The 4,158-nt window shown below is 40.6% G+C and overlaps 1 protein-coding gene across 1 annotated transcript; it reads left to right on the top strand.

The window, feature by feature from the left end:
* Positions 1-600: 600 nt before the first annotated feature.
* On the top strand, positions 601-3,799 carry LOC134189962 (receptor tyrosine-protein kinase erbB-4-like). The gene is made up of 2 exons (XM_062658364.1): positions 601-2,630; positions 3,396-3,799. The coding sequence occupies exons 1-2, from the start codon at positions 601-603 to the stop codon at positions 3,658-3,660; spliced, it is 2,295 nt and encodes a 764-aa protein (XP_062514348.1). The 3' UTR covers positions 3,661-3,799.
* Positions 3,800-4,158: the final 359 nt, after the last annotated feature.

The raw sequence follows: 4,158 nt of genomic DNA, 5'->3' as shown, positions 1-4,158 counted from the left end.
GTTTGGTCATTAAATTTTATCGTAAACCATAAAGTTTGGAGAAAACATCACAACGTCACTAACCCTAGCATGTCCGTTCCAGGAAAAGGCGTGTACTTGACAACTGGTCAGTCACATCATTTTCTAGTTCTTTGTTGTTCCAGTCCATTGTTGGTGTTCGATCTTAAGCGAGAGAAGTGGCTTCATCCTTACCAATCAAGTAGTTACGAAATTCCCCGTTTTCAAGAAAAGTCCGTAACAATTGCAAAAGTAGGAGAAAAGATTCTTGCATTCGGTAGACTGATGTTTGTTATCGGTGCCAGTGACAACCGGATGTGGTGGCTTAACATTCCACCCAACGGTTCTTGGCACTGGTCTTTGCAAAAGACACGTTCTATTAATCCTTTCAATGGAAGACTATTCACCTTATCAGGACTAATGACGCGTCAGAATGAGGTAATCTTGTTTGGTGGCGCAGTACTGGGATTGGAAGTTGGCAAATCAGATGTAGACAATCAGTTGCATCGGTTAAATCTAAATACGCGGCAGTGGTCTGTAGAAGTCCAACCTGGACCAAAGTTTGCCTTCACGGCTACAAGGATTGTTCTCTCCCAATCAATCATGGTCGTGTACGGAGGAATAGGACCAACGACAAAAAGGTTGAAATCATTTCTAGATTCATTTTTACCGCAAAATGAAACTTGGGGATATTATAATGACGCAAGAATGTGGATAAAATACACGACAAACGCAGAGCCACCAGGTCGAATTCTCCACTCAGCTGCGGCTACCAGTTACAACACAATGGTGATTTATGGAGGATATGTCGTTGAGAACATGCTAGGAGAACTAAAAATGAGATGTTTCTACGATCTTTGGATGTTTACCGTTAGTCCGATGAATACTAACGCTTTCAATATTTCAGCTCAGACAACCGACTCTCACTGGCGTCTAATAAGTTCGTCCGGTCCTAATAGCACATCTTACATGGCCTCTCTTGTAACCGTCGACAGCAATCTGTACCTGTACGGTGGATCGGAAACTATTATTCAATTTCACAAATTTTTTAAGGAGAGACATTCTGTTGTTTCTCTGTTGAGCACATGCTCAAATAATCTATGGACGTACAATTTGTCTTGCGGCATCGAATGTACGTGGACAAATGTTTCTTACGGCAATGTGGGCCCGGGACGTCGTTGCCTTCATGAAGCTTTTGTTTTTGGAAAACACATGTTAGTGACAGGAGGATGTTTCGATCATTTCGAATTAAAGCTGAATCTTGAAACTCTTCTTCCACAATACGAATGTCCCATAGACGTAGATACTTCTGGTGTGTGGCTATACAAACCTTCGACTAGCACTTGGTTTCGACTGACGTCTCAATCAATATCTAGCAGTGCTATAATCGGAACTTCTAGTCTTTTATGGAATGACTTGTTATTGTCGTTTGGTGGGCTGCCGCACGAATTTCTGGCTGTCGGACAACAACCTGGTGACTGGCCGGGAATTTTCTTTTACAGGCCAGCATGTCCAGCCGGTACTACAACGAATGATCTAAGAACTTACTTGTGCACTGATTGTCCTTTGAGCCATTACGCTACCTCGTCTAATTCGACGTGTTCCAAATGTCCTAATAAATTGACGACACCGTTTACACGATCAACGAGTCGAAGCAACTGCAGTCAATGTTCTCCTAATTATTGTCATTACGGAACGTGTACGGTCGCATTGCAAGGACCCACTCCCTCTTGTACTTGCCAGTTTGGATTTACAATAGACAACGAGGGACTGTGCACTGTACCAGCCTACTATATTGCGGCAATCGGGTTTTTAATCGGAATATTGCTTATCATGCTTGTCGTTGTTTTGATAGCAAAATCTAGAAAAGCTAACAAACAGCATAATTCCGAGTTAAGATTAAGAGACAGCGAAATAAATTGGCGACAAAGGATAGTAACACATCAGAGTAATGAGATTGCTCAACTTAACAATACTTGGACTATTGATTCTAGAGAAGTAAAATTACGAAAAAGAATTGACAAAGACTTTCCGGGTGTCTACGGTGAGGTATACGAGGCAGAATACAGAGAAATAGTTGTAGCCGTCAAAAAGCTACAAGGAGAACATCTACCAATCAATCGCATCTTCTTGGAGTTTGAACGTGAGATAGAAGTGATGAAAACAATTAGGCATCCCAATATCGTCTGGTTTCTTGGAGCAGGTCGTCACCACGACGACGATTGTCCTTTTCTTGTGGTAGAGTACATGCCTCGCGGATCACTGACGAAAATATTGAGCAATCAAGAAATCGTTTTAGAGGACAACGTAAAATTGAGATTTGCTATAGACGCCGCGAAAGGAATGAGGTTCCTGCACAGCAGGCGTCCACCTCGAATCCATCGTGATCTAAAAAGTGCTAATCTCTTGGTGAGCACCCAGTGGGTCGTAAAAGTGGCAGATTTTGGAACAGCTCGACTTGTATGTGATGAAGGAATTCGTCAACAAGCTGTGAGAGGAGAAGGATTTCTCGATCTAACAGCTCCTCTTCTTCATGCCGAATATCACCTATCATCTGGTGTTGGAACGCCGCTTTGGTGTGCTCCAGAGACATGGCGAGGAAACGGATATGGAACACCAGCTGATGTTTACAGGTAAATATACACCTGATGTACAGGTCTTAGCAATTAAAGCATGAAAGGTAGCCTAATGTAAATCATATCACACCACAATGATTAAAAAATATAATGCATAAGCGTTTTTCGACAAATGTTAAATAATGAAGTCTCGCTGTCGCAACAACATCTCAGTTATAATGTTCTCGTCGACTTTTGAAGTTCGGTTATGATGTCTATTTCACAGCTTATGTTTTATTTTAATCAAATGCAGTATTGTAATTATTTTCAGCTCTTTTGTAAAAATCGCATGAAAATGTAAGATCTAATACTATATATGTACCAAGTTCTTTTAGAAAATATATGCAGTATGGCTTGAGGCCACGGAAGACGTCAAATTTTCAATGACGCCAAAATCGACCATCCGCACGCTCAAGTTTTATTCTTGCAACAGACAACCATATAGATATTAGTTATATTTATGCTCTGATTTGCAGTCACTGATATTACAATGTAGCTCGACGACAACAGATATTGCAGATCAGTCATCTCTTGGCATTTGCTACGGCGCAAGTACATCTATTCTGATTATAGTTGCTATGTTCCTTGTGACCTCTCAGTGCATGCTCCTGTCGGTACACTGTATCTAGACCTCCAATAATTGTGTTGTTTATAGCTATTTAGATAACTAGAGTCTTAGACACGATAGCTGGGACGACAATTTCTGACGTTAAATTTAATGTTATTGTATAAAATTATATTATTAGTTGCCACGCAGTTTTTCGCTTTAAAAATGTTGTTTAGCTTTGGTATCGTGATGTGGGAGATTTGGTCACGAAAACTTCCATATTTCGATTACAATTGTGAGCACTTGAGGAGAGCCATTATGAATGGAGCAAGACCGACTGTTCCAGAAGATGATACAAACGACTATATGCAATTGATGAAAGCTTGTTGGTCAGACAACGCTCACTGCAGACCCACATTCAAAGAGGTAGTACTCGGCCTTGAAGAAATGAGTGAGAAAAGCATATCCATCGAAAGTCGTCACCACGAAACTGAGCTATAACGTCGTACTTTATCAGGATGCAATACATGGATGACTAGACAGCGCAATAAATACGTTTGCCAAGAAAATAGCGTTTGCACAGCTTGCAAACGTACATACCTGTTGATTGATACTAGCTATAGATCATTTGCGTTACTATTCTCTACTTCGTTTGCTGCTGACAGTGCATGCACGGTAATACCAAACTGTTATTAAAGTGTTTCTGTCTTATGAAAAACAACAAATCAATAACTCTAAAAATTATTGCTGTGCACGTAGCCTTAGGCTAGGCTGTGCGATTAAACAAGCAAACTGTTGATCTGCCATGACTTTGATTAAGAGCCTAGCTGGCGTATAATCATTGAAGAGAGACAATGTTACGGCTGTAAATGATTTTTGTTGCACATAACACAAGTCTTTAGTACTTGTACAGTACTTGATCTAGTCTTGTGTAGCTAGGATGTCAATATGTCTTTAAAGCGAAATTTCTGATGTTCTGCTGTTCTTGGGTCTTCCTTC

The sequence above is a fragment of the Corticium candelabrum genome, chromosome 14 (assembly GCF_963422355.1).
Source record: "Corticium candelabrum chromosome 14, ooCorCand1.1, whole genome shotgun sequence".
NCBI lineage: Eukaryota > Metazoa > Porifera > Homoscleromorpha > Homosclerophorida > Plakinidae > Corticium > Corticium candelabrum.
The sequence above is the reverse complement of the archived record's forward strand: the minus strand, read 5'-3'. Positions and strand labels throughout refer to the sequence as shown.